At 41.8% G+C, this 20,107-nt stretch overlaps 1 protein-coding gene across 1 annotated transcript in view; it reads left to right on the top strand.

The window, feature by feature from the left end:
- LOC126199544 (protein O-mannosyl-transferase TMTC1-like) overlaps nucleotides 1-20,107 on the top strand; it is a 648,409-nt gene that overhangs the window by 484,188 nt on the left and 144,114 nt on the right. The window contains exon 11 of the mRNA XM_049936465.1: nucleotides 6,850-7,023. Coding sequence (XP_049792422.1) covers nucleotides 6,850-7,023 — 174 coding nt within the window. The remainder of the gene's footprint in view (nucleotides 1-6,849; nucleotides 7,024-20,107) is intronic.

Raw genomic sequence — 20,107 nt, 5'->3', positions numbered from 1 at the left:
GCAGACACATATGAGTAGGACAAATGTAAAGCAACTACTTAATTTTATATAATCAAACAAACTTTTTCTTTTTAAAACCTAACCTTATTAAAGGACCACAAAAGAGGTGTATCTGAAATAAGAATCATAGTCAGAAAATGATAACAAATTATTCAATACATTTGATCTTCGAATATAATACTAATGATATAATGATTGACACAGTCACATCTGCTATGTATCCAGACGTAAAGGTGCAAGGGACATGAATCAGATCGAGATCGCAAGGTGAGTAGTAGGAGAGGTGAATGATCCATTTCGATACATTGGGAGAATTTTAGGAATGTGCTGCACATCTATTTGTAAGAACGCATATGGAACAGTACATCTACATCTACATCTACAATTATACTCCGCAAACCACCCAACGGTGTGTGGCGTAGGGCACTCTACGTGCCACTGTCGTTACCTCCCTTTTCTATTCCATTCGCGTTCCTTTCTTGAGTACTGTTAGAGTGTTGGGGTATCCTGATCAGGTAGGACTAAAGGAATAGTTCGAAGCAATTCAGAAGCGTCCTGCTATATTTGTCACCACCACTTTCGACCAAGGTACTACGGAGATGCTTTGTGATCTCTAATGGGAACCCATGGGTGGAAGACAGTGTTCCTTCCGCGAAGCACTGTTGAGAAAATTAAGAAAAGCGGCACTTCAGCTTACGGCTGGACGGCCCTACTGCCACAGGCGGGAATTTCGTATAAGGATCAAGAGGACAAAATGAGAGATATTAAAGTTCGTACGAATCGATATAGCCAGTCGCTCATCCTTCGCTGCATTTGAGGGTGGAACAGGAAAGGGAATCGCTAGCAGTATTTACAAGGTACCGTCCCACATACGGTAGTTTGTAGATTTAGGTAGTCGGAAAGCCCAAATTATCCCAGATCATATTCTTTCGAAACTGTTGTAGTAAATATCTCACTGATGATCAACATCTGTCTTGTAGCGTCTGCTACTGGTGTTCGTTGAGCATCATCGTAAAGCTCTCTCACTGACTGCATGATCCGTGACGAAATGTACAGCTCCTCATTGGACCTTGTCGAACTCTTATGTTAATCCAGCCTAACTGCTGTAAGACTACTCTGTGCACGTCTATTCATCACCCCAAAGTTACTACAACCGACGTTCAATTCAATGTTCACTGCAGTCGGGCCATGATCTAAATCTACAAGTTTTTACCTCTGTTACCAAGTGAACTATTCTGTGATGTCTCAGGATTTGTCCCTTCATCCTGCCCACTTTTTACACCAATTTTGCGTGAAATTCGTTCGATCATAACAATCAGCTGTTTATATAATCTTCCCTTTAAAACACCATTGTCCCTCTCCCAAATTACTCAAAGTAGTGAATACTGGGAGGCACTGACAATGTCACTATGTCAGCGTTCTTTGCCTAAAATAACTTACGGATAATGTTCTGCTACGGCTACGAGAATGACGAGATAAGGGTAATTATCTGGGAAGCAAGTACTCAGAGAATCCCACGGAAAGCAGAAGCATACATTTAAGGAATATGAAAAATTTTAGTTAAATGTTTAATAAAAATCGAGTCAAACTACTAGATGTCGCATTGCCGCTCGGCGTTTCAAGATGTTGAACATTCTTTTCCGTCTGACATTTGTCGTCTTTCCGTAGGTCAAAAAATTACAATTTTTCTTCATTAGCCTTCCCTTATTAAAATGAGCACAAATATATTTTTTCGAATAACTAGATCAATTCTGTGTCAAATAGATCCTCGTCAAGAACGTGTCCAACTGAAGTTTGACAATAATGCGACTTTGGCTAACACCTCTGCTACACCACCACCGTGAGAATTCCGTTGTTTTAAAATTTCTTACAGTAATCAGTACACAGTACGTCGTCCAAAACATGTGAATCATTAAAAGAAGTCATATCGTGAGAGTATAGCATTGAGGCTCCCACTTTAAGCTGTAGCTTTAAATTTGTTTCTTTCTTGCCGCAAGGAGGGATAACGATCAGAAAATTCCGATAATGAAGACTGATTTGAATGAGCTCTTGACTTCAGCACCAATGAAAGTAATGTGACAAGTGAAAGTTATGTCGACAACAACCTAATTCTGTGACAACATCCATTATATGTGTGATCGATATCTCGCGTTTCTGTTCGTTCGTAGATAAAATTTCACGCTTCAGAAGACTTCATGAGCAGCAATCAGTGGACGTGAGCACTGCGACGACCGGAAATATAATCACCTCCATCGATCGAGCTGTCAAGCTACAAACTTATTTTCTGTCCCTATAGCGTGCTTGTAAGCTAATTTGTACTAGTCGCACAAAATTACCATTACAACTTTGCCTTATAACTCTAATGGAACCGTTTTCGTCGTCAATAGGACATAAAATTGCAATTTTCTAGACAGCCATGCGATCGATCATCACTTCCGGTCGTACTTACTATTTAAATTTGCAAACTTGATAAATTGGTTATCTTTAGGCGCGGTACGTAACATAGTGAGGCAAATTTAGTTTAGGATACTATCTCTCACTTCGATATCAAAGGTTATACATGCATTCAGATTAACATTTATCAGCCGGCCGATGTGGCCGAGCGGTTCTAGGCGCTACAGTCTGGAACCGCGCGACCACATCGGTCGCAGGTTCGAATCCTGCCTCGGGTATGGAAGTGTGTGATGTCCTTAGGTTAGTTAGGTTTAAGTAGTTCTAGGGGACTGATGACCTCAGATGTTAAGTCCCATAGTGCTCAGGGCCATTTGAACCAACATCTAACAGTTATAAACAGTACAACGGACTTCAGTACTGAGCATTGATGAAGACAGAATTATAAATACGTATGCTACAAGCAACTACTCCGTACTATTTGTTGATTAATACTTGATTATTACCTGCAGAAGTGAAGCGACATGACGTGGCATGGACTCGACCAGTGTCTGAAGTAGTGCTGGAGGGACTTGGCACCATGAATTCTGCAGGGCTGTCCATAAAACGGTAAGAGTACTAGGGGGTGAAGATCTCTTCTGAACAGCACATTGCAAGGCATCCCAGATACGCTCAATACCGTTCATGTCTGGGGAGTTTGGTGGCCAGTTGAAGTGGTTAAACCCAGAAGAGTGTTCCTGGAGCTATCTGGACGTGTGGGGTATCCCATTGCCCTGATGGAATTGCCAAAGTGAGGCCTAGTTCACAATGGACATGAATGGATGCAGGTGATCGGACAGGATGTTTATGTACGTTTCACCTGTCAGAGTCGTATCTAAAGGTATCAGCGGTCCCATATCACTCCAACTGCACACGCCCCACAGCATAACAGAGCCTGCACCAGCTTGAACAGCCCTCTACTGACATGCTTGGTCCATGGATTCATGAGGTTGACTCCATACCCGTGCACGTCTATCCTCTCGATCCTATTTGAAAAGAGTCTCCTCCGACCAGGCATCATGTTTCCATCCTGTCCGACCACCTGCATCCATTCATGTCCACTGCGAATTAGGCCTGCCTTGGGCAATTCTATGAGGACGATGCGATAACCCACACTCTTCTGAGTTTAAAGACTTCCACTGGCCACCAAACTCCCCAGACATGAACGGTATTGAGCGTATCTGGGATGCCTTGCAATGTGCTGTTCAGAAGAGATCTTCACCCTCTAGTACTCTTACCGATTTATGGACAGTATCTGAGTTTAATTTGTACAGCACTGAAGATGATCACTATGTGATCGAAAATCGATTCTACTATGAATAAAGCATCAATATTATGGCCAACGCTGACATTCTGTTAATTCAACATTTATGGTCGTTGTGCACACAGCATTCCATGGAGTCGCCAATCACTGTTTCCAGGCATCAACAGTCCAATGTAGATGTTGACGGACCTCGGCGAAGCGTAAGGCTTTGTGTCGTGCAAAGGGTAAAAGAGTGGGCCTTTGGCTCCGAACGCCCACATCGATGACGCTTCGTTGAATGGTTCTCACTCTGAGACTTGTTGATAGTCCAGCAATAAAATCTACAGGAATATGCCGAAGGGCTGCACCACTTCTGCCACGTTGAACGATTCGTTTCAGTCGTCCCTGGTAACACTCTTGCAGGATCCTTTTCTGAGCACAACGATGTCGGAGACTTGGCTACTTGAAGCAACGCTGGACACAAGGGTGAAGTCACACGGCTCCACGTTTCCGAAGGCGGTAAGCCTCTTCTAACTAAGTTTCACACTTCTGCGCCACAAGGGAGAGAAATGACGAGGTTTTAAAAAAAGTTACCCTTTAATTCTTTTCCGAAGTGTAGATAATAAAACTAGTGGATCACTACAGCCACATCTAGAGTTGCGCTCTACCAAGACTACGGTTCGGTCGTTTTGGTAAATACGAAAATAACGTAAATACCAAGTATGTCGCAGTTGATAAATAACGTAGTAAATCTTAGGATTACCGGTAGTGGTGATAGCATTGGTAGGGAAAGGAACGTAAATGAATCTATAAGAGAGAAACTGGGAGCTGGCTATTTCTCTTTGCTTTATGTTTGGTTTTCACATAATTATAACCGCACATCATCAACTGTTAGTCCATTCTGTATTCCATAATCTTACTAAATATGAATTGCATTGTGTAGTTCATAAAAGTAAGTTAATCGTATAACTTCAGCGTTTTCATAGAACCTAAGCAATTATTCTTGATATTGTTCCAGTTTACGTGTACAAACTTCAAAATATCTGCATTACGAGAACATTCAGTAAGTAGCGCTACAAATTTTTCTTCTGGAAGCAGGTTGGTTTTATTCAGCATTCTAACTCACCATATTATTGCCCACTCTTTTGCCTACAAATCCCTGTTTTTCAACATAATCTCCGTTCAATGCGACGGCCTTACGCTACCCTATTGGGATGGCCTGTATGCCCTCGTAGTACCACTCTATTTGTCTGAGCCAAAGTCTTGGTGCATCAATAACCTCCACAACATCCACGTACTGCTTCCCGTGGAGAGCATCCTCCATTAGGCCTAACAGATGGAAGTCGGTAGGTGCGAGAGCTAGGCTGCAGCGTGGATGAGGGTGAACAGTCCAATGAAGTTTTGCGCCCTCCTCTCGAGTCTGTCTGCCGGAGTGGACGAGTGGTTCCACGCGCTACAGTCTGGAACCGCGCGACCGCTACGGTCGCAGGTTCGAATCCTGCCTCGGGCATGGATGTGTGTGATGTCCTTAGGTTAGTTAGGTTTAAGTAGTTCCAAGTTCTAGGGGACTGATGACCTCAGAAGTTAAGTCCCATAGTACTCAGAGCCATTTGAACCATTTGAATCTGTCGAGTGCGCAGGCTCGGGTGAGACCTTCCGTTGTCTTGGAGGAGAGAATTTCGTTTGCATTTTTGTGGAGTCGAACACTATGAAGCCGATTCTTCAGTTTCCTGAGGACACCACAGATGTGTGCGGCTGGCCGAACTGCGAGATCGTACTAGTTTGCGCGACCTCGCCCAACGAGGTACCGGGCTTTTGTTCACTGCCAGTCCCCGTAGACATTCTACAAGCGCTTATGAATACATTTTGCGATTCTCTAGTTTTCCACCAAATGAAACTGAATGGCAGCTCTCTGCTTGGAATGCATTAGCCTAAATGCAGGCATTTTAGAGGCTACGTATAGCGCCCCCACCTATCAGAATTCCATGGAACTATAGCGGCTGAGGCGGAAATATTCCACAAAGTTCCACAACTAACTCCGCATTTTTTCAACCGAAATGGCCCTAAAAAAATTGTTGCACTAGTTACAGAACGGCGCTCGTAGTATTGTTGTTTTTTCTACGAAATAGAATGTTCTTCCTCATCAGCAAGGCGAGATTCATGTTATTATTGATAAGAGCGAAAGTGGTTTATGATTAACAGAAACATGTTTAGAGAACCAGCATTTGAGGCTGACTGCAGTACAATTTTACTGCGGCCAACTTATATTACGCGGAAAGACTACAAAGATAAGATAAGCAAGATTAGGGCTCGTACAGAGACATATAGGCGGCCATTTTTCCCTCGTTCTGTTTGGGAGTGGAACAGGGAGAGAAGATGCTAGTTGTGGTACGAGGTACCCTCCGACACGCACCGTATAGTGGATTGCGGAGTATGTTTGTAGATGTAGATGTAGATATATACGTTCTGCGAAATATTGAAACGATATTTTTTTGGGTAATAGCGTTTTCCAGCACAATATAATAAATATGCACCGTTTTATTACTTTTACTACAACATCCCTATGTTTCACGTTACAAGTTTTGAATAAAACGTGTATTGAATATTGACAATTTCCTTTTGCTATAAATGCTGTATCAGTAACAGACTGGAGGATAACTACGCAGAACAATAATGTTCCCTAGGTTATGTATCCACAATCAAATTTCAGGCGATTCATCGCTTCCGGTTTCCACGGTAATCTGGTAAAACACTGGTCGCTTACGAAAACAAAGCGATCGAAATTACGTAACGCCCGATAGGTAGGCAACACACCTAACTTACAGGTACTACGGTCACAATGCTAACTGCCCAAAGCTACTAGGAAAACTGCTGCAGTCTACGCATACTTGAGAAAGTCTAGAAATTCAACGGCAGCATGACACAGCAGCAAGTTAATCGAACAGTCCTGAACTGCTAGACACACTCAAACACATTCACTTACTGGGAAAAGTTCCATACGCTGGTCATTGTTCGGCTGTCGTTTTGTGGCGGTAGCTCCGCAACGACGCATTTAGCAGCTGTGGTTCTACTTTACTCGACTCGACTTCCCCTGCTGTCGCTTGCCCGCCCACTAGATGTGAGTGCAGATGTCGCTAGGCTGGCGGCGGCTGACGCCTGACTCGTGCCGTGCGCAGCCTGGGCGCTGTGCTGGCTGCCTGCTACGGGGCGCAGCTGCTGTGGGCCGGCTGCGGCGGCTGCAGGGCGCGCCTGTGCGCCGTGGGCGCCGCCTCGCTGCTGCTGGCCGCCGCCTTCTGCGGCCGCTCGCTGCTCAGGAACCGCGACTGGGCCTCGCGGGAGACGCTCGTCAGGTGAGCATGCGTCTGCGCGACAGTGCTGAGAAAAAAAACAGGTACTGTACAAATGTGGGGTGTTGTACTAGTGTCAGTCTGTAAATTACAAGGAAAAAATAGGTTATGTCTCGGAGAGGATTCAGCACAAAGTCTAAAGTAACCAGTGTACAAAAGTGTACAGAAGTAACCAGTGTACAAAAGTAACCAGTGTACAAAAGAATCAGGTTCACATTAACAAAGTTATTTTACATTGCGGGCAACCACACTGAGACTTCGACATTTTGAATGAAATGGTCCGCACTTTAAAAAAAATTCACGACCCGTTTTGCGTCAGTTGAAGACGCATCCTCAGGCGATCTGTACAAAATTAAAAAGGAAACATTTCTTAACGAAGAACTCTTAATAATATTCTGAAGAATAAATGTAACACTGAGTAGTGGTACTCACAGAGATTCTTTTTAACAACTCATAGAGGATAGGCAACTGCCTTAGAGTCACTCCGCATCATTCACATCAAGTTACAAACAACTATCCCACTAAACACAATAGAGAGTAGGTAAAATTAAGGCGGGTCACAGAACCTGTATAAATAAAACCTGATTAAAAACCAAACTGGCCAAACAAAACTTAGACTAGTAACGCATTGTCAATATCAATCTATGAACCCCTACAAACAAGAATAGCGTCACAGTGCCATGTGGAGAGAGCTGGTTGAGCGGTAGCAGACAGGACAGTACTGATGGCTCTGCAATGCGAAAAATGTTTACAGATTCTCCAGCGGCTACGAGGACAAAATCGTCGCCAACGAATGCGTGAAAGTGGGGTGGGGAGGGGGGGGAGTTGCACATATCCAAAGCTACAAATATGTGTAACACAGTAGAGAAAAAAATAAGTTCCATTCATAAGAGTACCAAACGTGAATAGTTAAAATGTAAAATATTCATACAGCCTGAGTGATGATATAAATTCTTTCTTTGACTTTATCAGTATTTTAAATTTTAGCTGTCCACTTTAAATATACCGATAAACGGCCTCGAATCTTTACTACACTGTATTGCATATCGTTAATAGTTCAGGCTCTTCGCAACTTCTATACCGAAGGTTTTGTTTCAGTCGCCACTGGCACCATCTGTAAACGTCTTGCTCATTGCAAAGCCGTTAGTATTGCCTTACCCCCTCCCGCAGAAGGATCGAGTCCTGGCTCAAATGGTTCAAATGGCTCTGAGCGCGATGGGACTTAACATCTGAGGTCATCAGTCCCCTAGAACTTAGAACTACTTAAACCTAACTAACCTAAGGACACCACACATACATGCCCGAGGCAGAATTCGAACCTGCGACCGTAGCAGCAGCGCGGTTCCAGACTGAAGCGCCTAGAACCGCTCGGCCACACAGGCCGGTGGTTCGAGTTCTCCCTCGGGCATGGGTGTGTGTGTTGTTCTTAGCACAGGTCAGTTTAAGTAGTGTGTAAGTCTAGGGACCGATGACCTCAGCAGTTTGGCCTCTTTGGATTTCACAAACATTTGAAGATTTATTGCCTTCCCTGTTGCCGCTCAGCCACCTACCTGTCCATTTTGTAAAATGAAGAAACCGCACCACAATTGATTAATCCGCCATGTTTTGTGTGTACCTGACCGATTTCGGAACACATAACGTTCCAGCATTTGTTGTAACTTGTAATAATGAAATTGTTGTGTTACACGAGAGTGGGGGAGGATCCTCGAGTCTGAAACATCAGATAAGGAACTACGCGGATAAAAGATTCTATATTAAGCTACTGTTCAGTGGTTTCTTAATTTTACAAAAAGAACTTATAGTGTTGCGACTGCCCTCTAAGAAAAGTCTTCGTGCACCTTCCTGCTCGTGACATGGTAAGACTCTTCTCGTTTATGGGATTGATAGAAAGAGGTCGTCTAAGTGCAGTGTTAGTCTACAGCTTTGTTTGGCAACTTTGGTTTTCATACAGGTTTTCTTTCTATAGGTTCTGCTATCCCCTACATTTTAACTATAAATTACCGCTTTTAGCGCGCTATTTGTTTATAACTTGACTTGAATGATGCGGAGTATATTTACCCTTACGCAGTGCAGTTACATTTCCGCTATGACTTGTTAAAAGGAATCTCAGTGAGTCTTCTCAAGTATTTTTATATAATACTACTTTTCAGACTATGGTTAAAAATTCTTTGTAAGAAAACCCACATTTGTACAGCTCATATGAGGATGCGTCTTCAGTTTATGCGAATCCGATCGTAAATTTTATTTTCTTTTTTACAGGTAGTGTTGATCATTTAATTCGAAACAATAACCAAGTTATGAAAAAAAATAAACTAGAGAAGAACGTTTACTCCATTTTAACTGTTGTGAATGATGGAAGATATTTTGTATCATGTATTATCACACAGAAGAAGGGTAATTGTAAGTGCTTTACAAACTACCAGGAATAGCAAACTAAACTTTTGAACTCTGTTCTTTTCTGTACTGAATGTACCGTAGTAGCGTATTCCTCGTTATTCTACTCTAAAGATTGTACTAAGGAAACAGTAAAGAAAGTACATTACTTGAATATGTAATTATAATTTTATATCGTGTGACTGCTTACAACGAATATTTACAAACAGGGACTTGTGCAAGTCAGATTCAAAGAAAAGTCTATTCACTTTCATTTCTTCATTCTTACAAAGCTGAGGAAGCTGTTGTGGCTCTGTGACATGGTAGGTTGCTGAAGCAATGATGTACTGAGAGAATATATAGCAGTAAATCCTCAATGTTCTTTTTCTTCGCTTTTGGTAATGCTCGACGTTTGGTATCAGGATAGATGTAACAAAGTATGTCAAGGGATGACTGGGCTTATTTGTTATGTCAACTTAGTCAAATTCTGCATTAGGATTCAGAGTCTGCTTCAACATTACAGCAAAAGAAGATTGTATTTCACAATGAATCCATCACTTGATCAGCCAGTTGGGGCCACAACCATCAACTTTTTTTCTTCTTGTTACGGAAGTTCTGGTCTTATGTTAAATCAGTAAGTGGCTCGAAACAGCATATCCAGACACTCCGGGATGATGATGGCATTGAAACAGAGGATGACACGCGTAAAGCTGAAATACTGAACACCTTTCTCCAAAGCTGTTCCACAGAGGAAGATCCCATGCAGTTCCTTCTCTCAATCCTCTCAAAAACGATAAAATGGCTGACATCGAAATAAGTGTCCAAGGAATAGAAAAGCAACTGGAATCACTCAACAGAGGAAAGTCCACTGGACCTGACGGGATACCAATTCGACTCTACACAGAGTACGCGAAAGAGCTTGCCCCCCTTCTAACAGCGGTGTACCGCAAGTCTCTAGAGGAACGGAAGGTTCCAAACGATTGGGAAAGAGCACAGGTAGTCCCAGTCTTCAAGAATGGTCGTCGAGCAGATCCGCAAAACTATATGCCTATATCTCTGACGTCGATCTGTTGTAGAATTTTAGAAAATGTTTTCTGCTCGCATATCATGTCGTTTCTGGAAACCCATAATCTACTCTGCACGAATCAACATCGATTCCGGAAACAGCGATCCTGTGAGACCCAACTCGCTTTATTTGTTCATAGACCCAGAAAATATTAGATACAGGCTCCCAGGTAGATGCCATTTTCCTTGACTTCCGGAAGGCGTTCGATACAGTTCCGCACTGTCGCCTGATAAACAAAGTAAGAGCATACGGAATATCAGACCAGCTGTGTGGCTGGATTGAAGAGTTTTCAGGAAACAGAATACAGGATATTGTTCTCAATGGAGAGACGTCTACCGACGTTAAAGTAACCTCTGACGTGCCACAGGGGAGTGTTATGGGACCATTGATTTTCACAATATATATAAATGACCTAGTAGATAGTGTCGGAAGTTCCATGGGGCTTTTAGCGGATGATGCTGTAGTATACAGAGAAGTTGCAGCATTAGAAAATTGCAGCGAAATGCAGGAAGATCTGCAGCAGATAGGCACTTGGTGCAGGGAGAGGCCATTGACCCTTAACATAGACAAATGTAATCTATAGCGAATACATAGAAAGAAGGATCCTTTATTGTATGATTATATGATAGCGGAACAAACACTGGTAGCAGTTACTTCTGTAAAATATCTGGGAGTATGCGTGCGGAACGATTCGAAGTGGAATGATTATATAAAATTAATTGTTGGTAAGGCGGGTACCAGGTTAAGATTCATTGGGAGAGTCCTGAGAAAATGTAGTCCATCAACAAAGGAGGTGGCTTACAAAACACTCGTTGGACCTATACTTGAGTATTGCTTATCAGTGTGGTATCCGTACCAGGTCGGGTTGGCGGAGGAGATAGAGAAGATCCGAAGAAGAGCGGCGCGTTTCGTCACAGGGTTATTTGATAAGCGTGATAGCGTTACGGAGATGTTTAGCAAACTCAAGTGGCAGACTCTGCAAGAAAGGCGCTCTGCATCGCGGTGTAGCTTGCTGTCCAGGTTTCGAGAGGATGCGTTTCAGAATGAGGTATCGAATATATTGCTTCCCCCTACTTATATCTCCCGAGGAGATCACGAATGCGAAATTAGAGAGATTCGAGCGCGCACCGAGGCTTTCCAGCAGTCGTTCTTCCCGCGAACCATACGCGACTGGAACAGAAAAGGGAGGTAATAACAGTGGCATCTAAAGTGCCCTCCGCCACACAACGTTAGGTGGCTTGCGGAGTATAAATGTAGATGTAGATGTAGAGTTCCTCAAGTTTCAGGTGGATAGTAAGTCTGAGAATTGCATGCCAATTACCTGAAACCTAAGGTGCATTTCCTATGCTTTTCTAGCGATAAACATGAAACGTGCGAAATTTTTTCACTGGATTTTTCCACTAAACCGAAATCAATTAGCTAAGTAAGAATCTCTTGAGACCAGGAATTCGTTATCTATGGCTGAAACTTTACGTTCGGACCTTGACATAAATTCGTAAGAGACAGTAACATTTTAATTATCCTACTTTGGCCGATACAACAGTTGGTACACGAGATCATTTTATTGTGTATAGAGGTTCAAACCTCAATCCAATCCTTAAGAAATATTTGAAGCTAATACGTTGAAGAATTGCAAAGCCAACTCTTTTACGATACCTTATAAACGGATCTGACTGAAAAAGGCCTCGAAAGTAATATTTCGCCCTATGTAATCACGGAGTTGCTTTTTTTTTTTTTTTTTTTTTTTTTTTTGTCATCAGTCTACTGACTGGTTTGATGCGGCCCGCCACGAATTCCTTTCCTGTGCTAACCTCTTCATCTCAGAGTAGCATTTGCAACCTACGTCCTCAATTATTTGCTTGACGTATTCCAATCTCTGTCTTCCTCTACAGTTTTTGCCCTCTACAGTTCCCTCTAGTACCATGGAAGTCATTCCCTCATGTCTTAGCAGATGTCCTATCATCCCGTCCCTTCTCCTTATCAGTGTTTTCCACATATTCCTTTCCTCTCCGATTCTGCGTAGAACCTCCTCATTCCTTACCTTATCAGTCCACCTAATTTTCAACATTCGTCTATAGCACCACATCTCAAATGCTTCGATTCTCTTCTGTTCCGGTTTTCCACACAGTCCATGTTTCACCACCATACAATGTTGTACTCCAGACGTACATCCTCAGAAATTTCTTCCTCAAATTAAGGCCGGTATTTGATATTAGTAGACTTCTCTTGGCCAAAAATGCCTTTTTTGCCATAGCGAGTCTGCTTTTGATGTCCTCCTTGCTCCGTCCGTCATTGGTTATTTTACTGCCTAGGTAGCAGAATTCCTTAACTTCATTGACTTCGTGACCATCAATCCTGATGTTAAGTTTCTCGCTGTTCTCATTTCTACTACTTCTCATTACCTTCGTCTTTCTCCGATTTACTCTCAAACCACACTGTATACTCATTAGACTGTTCATTCCGTTCAGCAGATATTTTAATTCTTCTTCACTTTCACTCAGGATAGCAATGTCATCAGCAAATCGTATCATTGATATCCTTTCACGTTGTATTTTTATTCCACTCCTGAACTTTGGCTACAAGGAATGAAATGCGAGGGTTATTCGGGGAGTAGAGAACTATCGGCCGCGAAATGGAAACCACAGAAAGAATACGATGAAGCTTTGCACAGATGCGCTCTGCAATTTTTCCAGCACTTGAGTATCTCCAATTACTGTCAGTTATATTGATTTGTGTTGGCAAGGTGTCACCAACACAGATTAATCTCAGAACATAATGGTCTTTTCAGATTTTTCCCATAATATTTGATTCCCTGGAGAGGAGTAAAAGTGAACCGTTTGTGATTTCGACGCTCTGTAGAGCATTATTTCAGTGAGACCCAAGAGAGTTGGAATTGGTTCAGACAAATTTCCAGACGCGATAGAATGGGAGCCGATTTCAACATAAGAATTTCCCTTGGTTTATCAGGTAGATATGATTTCCTCCATATATCCAAAAATCTCCAGAATTTATGACGAGTACTCTTTATTAATTTCTTATCCCACTCTGGGTTACAGCAGGCTTATGCTGAAGAAATACAACCAAGCTGAGAGGATTATGAAGTGATTCCCTATTGGAGATATGTTTGAGGTGATTACCAGCCCCGTTATCCCTGGATCCTTCCAAGAACTTTCTTAGGAAATGAAGGTTGGAGATAATTTTAGTTTCATTATGGGCCTTTATGTCCACAACAGAAAGTCGAAAAACTACTACAGGTAAAGAATAACGACGATGACTGTCTCGACATGTACAGCACTGTGAGCTCAATGACAATGAACACAAACGCCCTTTTTTTCCATTCCACGGATGAAAGTTTGTGGCAAGTTTGTAATGCGGCCCGATGTGTGAGATCTGTTTGGAAAGTGAAGAAATCGGCACGTAAAGATGCCTAGAAAATATTTTCTCTGCCATGTTTGGCTGCCTGCCGACGCATTTACCCCCGATTTCATGCAACCCCACTTAATGTAACTGTCATGTAGTTCCTTCTTCATGATACTGTAGTTCTCGGCCGTACACCGCAGTGGCAATGAGGACGCTGTTGCAGCCTTTCCGTTAGAAAGTGTTTGATCACCCACCATACAGACACGGACTTGGCTCTCTCTAGTTCTGATCTCTGCGCAAATGAACCGCTGTTTATGAAGACAATATTTTGACACAGACAACGAGCTGCTGTCCAGCGTAGAAAATTGCACAAAAGCACAGGACGCTTCCTTTCGCAATCAATTGTTCCTAACTTTCAAAACCGCCGTCTTATTCTTTCCCTCCCCTCTTCTTAAGGCCGATAGAGTCGTTGCAACTTGCAGCAGTGGGTGTTAGCAGAAAGGCTTTTAACTCAAACTCTCACGCACTTTCTTGTAGCATCCTCCTGCCCACAGTTCCACAACTGATGCCTAGTATTCCTTTTCCATTTCTCACGATGCTGAAATGTCTGCTTCCTCCGCTCTTCGTTCCTTTTTGATTGAATACATTATTTCAACTGCTGTAGAAGCACCACCTTCCTTAGCAACGGTGTCCTCTCCTGCGTTCGAAGAAAAATGTGCTAATACAATACACAACAACTGCGAAAGTACCATAAAATAATGTTTTTATAAATTGAAGCTCAAGAGCCCGGTCTGGCTGTTAACTCCTTAAGTAACTCACACTTGTCAAACTGGGAAAGTAGTTATTAGCTTAATGCGCTAGAATTCTGATATTCCGATGTATTCCATATCTTCAGAAGCATTACTCATAATCATCATCAGTCTGCTTCGCTAAGACCTCACATACCGACAAAAAAGCCATGGAAACTGTGGCACTGGAAATTTTCCCTTTGCGCTTTGAACAAAAGACTGTTTCCTTTCATGCTGAATAATATTGTCAATAATGCTGCACCTATTTATAATATCTGGATTTGAATCTTTTGTACTCTAAAAATAGTACCTAAAACTGGGATAAGTCCAGAATGACCAAACATGGACTTCATTCCTTTGTGCTCTGAGTCCCCGAATGCTGTCTTCAAAGCAATCCAGATTAATAGCCCGGCCTTTCTGAGTGACCTTTTAGTCATTGTCAAAGATGTGAAATGAGCTATGACCCAAATAAAAGTTCTCAGATGAAAGAAAAAGCAGCTCCACAGCATTCGATATCCAAAGCAGCATAAAATATCCCCCAATAACAGAAAACAGGTTTCAGAAACGACAAAAAAGTTCAAAACATTAAGTACCTCGGAGAAATCATTCAAGCCTATGACTGATCAAGGGAGGAAACTGATAAATTTTAGACAGAGATGGCACGTGAACTCTCCAAGGGCACCTACAAAAAAAAATCAATCATAACTTGAAAACCAGACACTGCTAAACAACTATAAAATTGAAAGCGCTGTTTGCAGCGGAATGAATACCAATCTTAAAGTAGGAGACATATCGAAATAGAGAAAAAGGAGAAGATAATCTTTCGAAACTTCTGGCACCTACCTTAGAATAAAATGGCAACAACAAATTTTAAAAAAATCTCTAATTCGCAGCTGATGGTGTCACTATAGCTGGAGGATTGGAGGAAGGCACTAGAAGAAAGAGGGATGAAAATTAGCTGGACAAAGTCAGAATATTTAGCACTGAAGGATGTGCAGATGAGGTCTAGCAAGATCCAGGATGATGAGCTGAAATCGGTCTGCAAATTTAAATACGTGGGGTTGTAGATACAGAGGGACGGAGGACTGGAAAGCGAGATACAACACCGAATAAATTGCGGCTGGAACAACTGGAGGAAAATGAGTGGAATGTTGTGTGACAAGAAGGTGAGCATTGGGTTGAAAGAGAAAGTGTACAAGTCGGTGGTAAGGCCTGCTATGATATACGGGACAGAGACATGGCAACTCATAGTAGCCCAGGAAAGGAAGATGGGAGTGGCGGAAATGACGATGCTGAGGTGGATGTGTGGGGTAACAAGGAAGGACAGAATTAGAATGAGGAGCTGTGAAAGTGAGACCCATGGGGAAAAAGATACAAGATAGTAGACTAAGGTAGTACGGACACTTACAGAGAAAAGGAGAAGAGTATCTTGGAAACAGAGTTGAAGATATAAAGATAGAAGGAGCGAAAAGGAGAGGAAGACCGAAGAGGAGGTGGAAGGATAAGGTATCCGGGGACCTAAGAGAGAGAGGATGGAAAAAGGAAGAGGCAATCGATAGAGTCCTATGGAGGAGAAGGATCCAGAAAAGCAACGCCTACCCTACGTGACGTGAGACAAGGCGACGATAAAGAAGAAGAAGAAGAAGAAGAAGAAGAAGAAGCACAAGCTGTCACTAAAGCGCAGTTACTAAATACAGTTTACCCTAATTCCTTCCTGAAAGAAGACGAAGCAAATATTCCAGAATTCGAAACCAGGAAACCTGTTAGCATGAGTGACAGAAAAGTAGATATCTTAGGTGTTGTGAAATAACTCTAATCACTTAAGAAAGACAAGTCTTCCGGTCCAGATGGTATACCAGTCAGGTTGCTTTCAGAGTATGCAGACACAATACCGCCTTTCTTAGCAATCATATACAACCGCTCACTTGACGAAAGGTCTGGTCATAAAGACTGGAAAGTAGCACAGGTCACACTATTATTCCAGATAGGAAATAGGAGTAACCCACTGAATTACAGATCCATATCACTGACCTCAATTTTCAGTAGGATTCTGGAGCATATACTGTAGTCGACCATTATGAATCACCTTGAAGAAAATGACTTATTGATACGTAACTAACACGGATTCAGGAAATATCGTTCTTGTGCAACGCAGCTAGCTCGTTATTCCAATGAAGTAATGAGTACTGTCGACAATGAATCTCAGATCGATTCAATATTCCTAGATATGCAGAAGGCTTTTGATACCGTTCCTCACAAGCGACTATTAATCAAATTGCGTTGATACGGAGTAGTGTCTCAGTTGTGTAACTGGATTAGTGATTTCCTGTCAGCGAGGTCACAGTTCGAAGTGATAGACGGTAAATCATCGAGTAGAACAGAAGTGATACCTGGCGTTCCGCAAGGTAGTGTCATAGGTCCTTGATTTACATAAGTGATCTAGGTGATAATGTGAGCAGTCTCCTTAGATTGTTTGCAGATGACGCTGTAATTTACCGTCTAGTAAAATCACCAGACGATCAATTCCAACTATAGAATGATCTAGAGAGAATTTATGTATGGTGCGAAAAGTGGCAATTGGCACTAAACAAAGAAATAGTGCGAGTTCGCCCATATGGGTACTAAAATAAATCCGATAAATTTTGGGTATACGATAAATCGCACAAATATAAGGGCTGTCAATTCGACTAAACACCTAGGAATTACAATTACGAGCAACTTAAATTGGAAAGACCACGTTGATAATACTGCGCCGCAGCCGAAATAAAGGCGGCGCTTTGTTGGCAGAACACATAGAGTATGCGACAAAACCACTAAGGAGACAGCCTACATTTCTCCATCCTCTGCTGGAATATTGCTGCGCGGTGTGGGTTCCTTACCAGGTAGGATTGACGGAGGACATCGAAAAAGTGCAAAGAAGGGCAGCGCGTTTCGTGTTATCGCGCAATAGGGGTGAGAGTGTCACTGATATGATACCCGAGTTGGGGTGGCAGTCACTAAAACAGAGGCGGTTTCCTTTGCGGCGAGATCAATTTACGAAATTGCACCAACTTTCTCTTCCGAATGAGAATTTTTTTTTTTTTTGACAGCCACCTACGTAGGGAGAAATGATCATCATAATAAAATAAGAGAAATCAGAGCTCGAACGGACAGATTTAGGTGTTCCTTTTTCCCGCACGCCATTCGAGAGTGGAATGGTAGAGAAGTAGTATGAGAATGGTTCGATGAACCCTCTGACAGGCACTTAAGTGTGAATTGCAGAGTAACCATGTAGATGTAGATGTAGATGTAGCTGTAGACTCAGTACTGAAAATGCAGGTCAGTTTCTTTAGACATGTGAAAATAATTGAGGACAATAAATTAACTAAAAGAAACTTCCAATATTTTTCTAACAGAGATACGAAACATCAATAGAGCAAAGATGCTCTTGAATACTTACGAGAAATGATCGTAACCGAAGAAAACATTCAAAACTTAAAAAAATTCCGATGTAAAGTAAGAAAATTCAATAGCCTTCAAGAGAATGACAAGAAATGTGGAAAACTCTTCGCCAAGGAACAAAACCAACAGCAGAGCAATGGAGTGAGAAAGTACTGGGAAGATAGGGAGAAGCAATTGCTATAGGTAATTCTTTTACATTGTCTACAGTTAGCCAGAATCGACGTTAGAAGATGAGTTCCCAAAGCATGCGTTAGAATGATATACAACGAAAGCGTAAACATCGAAAGAGGAAGATAACCTGAAAATCTCATGCATTAAAAAAGAAAAAAAATTAATGAGTGGCATCGAGACAATGAAATAAATGAAAAATTTGGCAATATAAGAAGATTTAACAATATTTACAATCATCAGCAAAAATCACAGTTACGCGTTTTTGGCGGACTGATCGCAGGCAAGTTCTTTACGAAATAACTAAGAGCCTGGTGACGAAGCTGTGACTTGTAAATACACAACGGTAAGGTCACGAGTGCTCGTAGGTATCGATTATAGAGGTCGATGCGCCTGCGTGCACTGTGTCAGTGATGTTAGCTTTACGGTAGTCGTGTAATGGAAGTCAATGGTGGTGGTAGAAACACAGAGGCTGTGCGGTCGCCCTCAGCGCGGCCAGACCCTCAATAATAGCCGTAATCAGAATTTGTGCTATTTTACATGCTGCATGTTACGTGGGTCACCAGTGTGGAGAGTATGACGATTAATAATTGACTTTGACCCATGTACAAATTACCCCTCATTAGTTTTTTGAGACGAACAACTGATTGTCTCACATTTGTGTTAACAAATAAATTCATTTGCCTATGCTAAAACACAACACGGACTTTTAGACACATGCAACCTAAATTCCCTCCGTTTGGCATGCAGCCCTCTAATACTGCTGTAACATTTATAATTCCGAGCCTGTCACCCTTATCCACTTGCCACGATCATGTATCAGCTTCAAGCAGATTTGGGTATTTCAATTAATAGTGCCAGAAAATGTGTAGGAACAGGTACAAAACGCAACTGAAAATTCGTAAGGCTATTATTTATTATTAATACAAACATGAAACAGCTAAAAGGAAATATAAATGAAGGAAAGATAACTCAGTTTCAGAGGGAGAATATTAGAGGTGAACAGATACAAACGATAATATCTGTGAAAATGAAGAAGTTTCACAATTTTTGTTGAACGGGTAGTGTGCTGATCAATGAATATGAAATTCGAATAAACTAAAGAGAGACGAAGTAGAAATAAGGAATCCGTGATAAAATTCCGATGTTCTTTTGTGTTAGTTGTGTGCTGGCGTGTAAACCGTTGTATCAGTAATACTTCATTTGTTAAAAGTTTCGAGCATAGATCATACATGATATCGTAAATCATGTATTCGGATAGTGACTCAAATAAATGGATGCAATCGTGTTTAGATATGGTCTCAATTCGAAGACTGGTTTGATGGTGCTCTCCGCTCTACTCTTACCTGTGGAACCTTCATGATAACTATTGCATCTTACATCGATTTAAATCTGCTTTCTACAGTCAAGCTTTGGTCTGTCTTTACACATTCTACCTTCAGTTTTCCATTACAGTACCGTAATAATGTTACTTGATGAAAAGGAATGCGTGGCATCAACTGATTTCCTTTTACTGAAGTTGTGCCATGAATTTCTTTTCTCCCAATTTGATTTAATATTCCCTCAATAGCTATAAGATCTGACAACCAAGTCTCCAGCATTCATATCATCTCAAACGCTTCTATTTCTGTTTTATCTAAACTGTTCATCGTTCACGTTTCATGCGCGAAGAGCGCTACGCACCACACAAAGACCTTTGGCAAACACTTCCTAAGACTGAAATTTGTATTCAGATATATTTTTCTTTTTCAAAAATGCTCTCATTTTGTACTACTTCGTCCATCGTCGGTTATTATCGAAACTGATCTATTAGATCCTGATATGACTCTTAGATGCTCAGTTGTCACATAGTTTTACAAATATGTCATGGAAAGTCAGTTTGTAGTTATCG

Source organism: Schistocerca nitens, chromosome 8, assembly GCF_023898315.1.
Source record: "Schistocerca nitens isolate TAMUIC-IGC-003100 chromosome 8, iqSchNite1.1, whole genome shotgun sequence".
NCBI lineage: Eukaryota > Metazoa > Arthropoda > Insecta > Orthoptera > Acrididae > Schistocerca > Schistocerca nitens.
This window is presented reverse-complemented; position numbering and strand designations above follow the sequence as displayed.